Below are 2,500 nucleotides of genomic sequence, written 5' to 3' on the forward strand. Positions count from 1 at the left end.
GTATAAATCTTCAAATAGTTATAGTAATAGTTACAGAATTCTCTCTAATAGAAATAATTCATTCCATTAATAGCTGTGCGTTGATACCATTTCTCGTTCGCATATGTAAGTATCTGAAGTACATCACATATGAATAGTTCTTCATCCCACATACTATGGACCTTTTTCTTTTATCTTGCATAGGATCAAACTGTTACTGAAGAAAAAAATCTAATGGAAATAGCAATGAAAAGTTTTATTACAGAAATCGCGTTTTTTGTTTTATCCTCTTGTTACAACCCATAGCATTAACTAACTTTGAACGCAGATTGAGCATTAATTAACTATCCCATTTGAATGCAGATTGTTTCGTTTGAAAGAGCATGGGCTAGTCAACGTCGGATTGTTGAATATCAATCTTAAAGTAAATTTATAACCGATTTCAAGATAAATGAAAGTATTTCGTCTTTTTTCCAGATTAATCTAATAGATTTATTTTGCTGCGTAGTAATACCTATAGAAAAAGCTTAAAAATCTGATTTCTAGTTATCGCAATCCTTAATTGCTATACTATCTTCCAGGCTGTAATAGTTAACGGACCTTCTTATGCCGTTATTCATGACATCACTAATAGCATAACTGCAATACGATTATGTTTCATATCTCTTAAATATGTTTACGAGATAAATCTAAAGAAATTACGTCATATTCTCACTCGCATCTGTCAACACTATTAGATTTCATCCAGTAGCTACGAGTTTTGTATACGCAAACACTGTGACTCTAAGCGATAACTATCGAAACTGAACGAAAATATAAACTACGGGCTGGTTGGATGTCCTCAGAGTTAAAGTTGCAGACACTGAGGAGCCATCAACCCCGCTGGCGCGTACATCATACGTTAATCTTAATATAACATAAGTTAATGATGTGTTAATGATTTAATGATTCATAAAATTTAAATCATCCATTACAGGTATTTCCTTGCGCGTCCTAACGGTCATCCAGCGCCTGCCACTTTAGCCTAAAGTTCACATAGACAAATTCCTAATTATTGGAAATGTTTCTTGTGGATAGAAAGGGCATTGTTACGGTGATGGAACAACTAATGGCTTTCGTGTTCAGAAAGATATAATGTTTCAAGCTGTAGCTGTCTAACCTGATTAGTTGTTTTTCTGTTATAAGAATAAAACTGTTGTGTAAGAGATAGGTAGAAGCTATATTTTCCTTTCACGTTTTAGGTTCGTAATGAAAACACTTACATTTTCTGAATAAAGAGAAAGAAACACTTGGGTGAGCAGTAATATTTAGCTTATATTGAATGATTGACATGCAAGTATACGTACATATAAAGATTAGATATGCAAACAACCATCAATACCCAGAATGCCCTCGGTGTAAAAGGTGTTTCTCTTATGGAGGTTGAGGCTATATGTAATGGGTATTCTAAGGTCAATACTAAGTGCACTGGCCTATGATTCTATCACTAAAAGAGCTTTATTCCATTAACCGATACTAAAAACAAAATCAAAAGAACTAATGTATGGATGGAGAGATGATGTTTTGCCTTCTTGCAAGGGACGATAGTTTAATCGAAATAGATTTGATTGAAAAACGCCTTAACCCAAATACAATGCTTTTAACAACCGACCCTGTTGCATCACTTCTATATTTCATTGAATGATTCGAATCTAGCTATCACTGACACTATACGACAAATAATTTTATATATATTTAATTTTATTTAAAAATTATATTATATATATATAATAATATAAAAATAATTATAACATTTATTTTAAACAATATTATGGGTATTTATAATAATTTATTTAATATTTCCCTCCCCTTTTTAATTTTATTATATAAATATTATAAATTAAAATTATTTATATTAAATTTTATAATATTTATAAAAATATTTTTTATACTAATTACAATTAATAAATCTTATTTAAATTCTCTTTTAAATTAACATAAAAAATTATAACTATTTTTAAATAAAATAAATTTATATAAAAAATATATATTTTTTGAAAAAAATAATAATTATAAATATATTTTTTAAAATTATTATAAATAAAATATTTTAATTAAAATTTAATATAATTTAAATTATTTTTTTTAATAATATAAAAATTTATATATAATTAATATTATTTAAAATTTAAAATAAATAATTAAATTTTAAATTATAAATATTTAATAATAATTAATAATTAATTAATAATTTTTTTTTTAAAAATTTTTTTATATAATATTTAAAATAAAAAAAATATTAATAAAATAAAATTAATAAAAATTTAAAATTATAATAAAAAAAAATAATAAATTAAAAATTTTATATATTTTCTCCATCAAAAAATTTAATTATATATAATTTTAATAAAAATATATATTAAATTAATATTAAATAAAAAATTTTATAATATAATATATTATTTAATTTAATAAAAAAAAATATTTAAATATTATAAAATATAAATAAAAAATAAAATATAATATTTAAAATTATAAAAAT

The 2,500-nt window shown here is 23.9% G+C and overlaps 1 protein-coding gene across 1 annotated transcript in view; it reads left to right on the top strand.

The window, feature by feature from the left end:
• The window catches only part of LOC122257666 (carbohydrate sulfotransferase 11-like), a 13,132-nt gene extending 12,416 nt beyond the window's left edge, over nt 1-716 (top strand). Inside the window, exons 8-9 of the mRNA XM_086553050.1 lie at nt 343-403; nt 561-716. Of these exons, the coding sequence (XP_086409176.1) occupies nt 343-403; nt 561-716 (217 nt within the window). The remainder of the gene's footprint in view (nt 1-342; nt 404-560) is intronic.
• The last annotated feature ends 1,784 nt before the right edge of the window (nt 717-2,500 follow it).

Source organism: Penaeus japonicus, unplaced genomic scaffold, assembly GCF_977035675.1.
Source record: "Penaeus japonicus unplaced genomic scaffold, GWHDUDI00000001_assembly GWHDUDI00000027, whole genome shotgun sequence".
Lineage (NCBI taxonomy): Eukaryota > Metazoa > Arthropoda > Malacostraca > Decapoda > Penaeidae > Penaeus > Penaeus japonicus.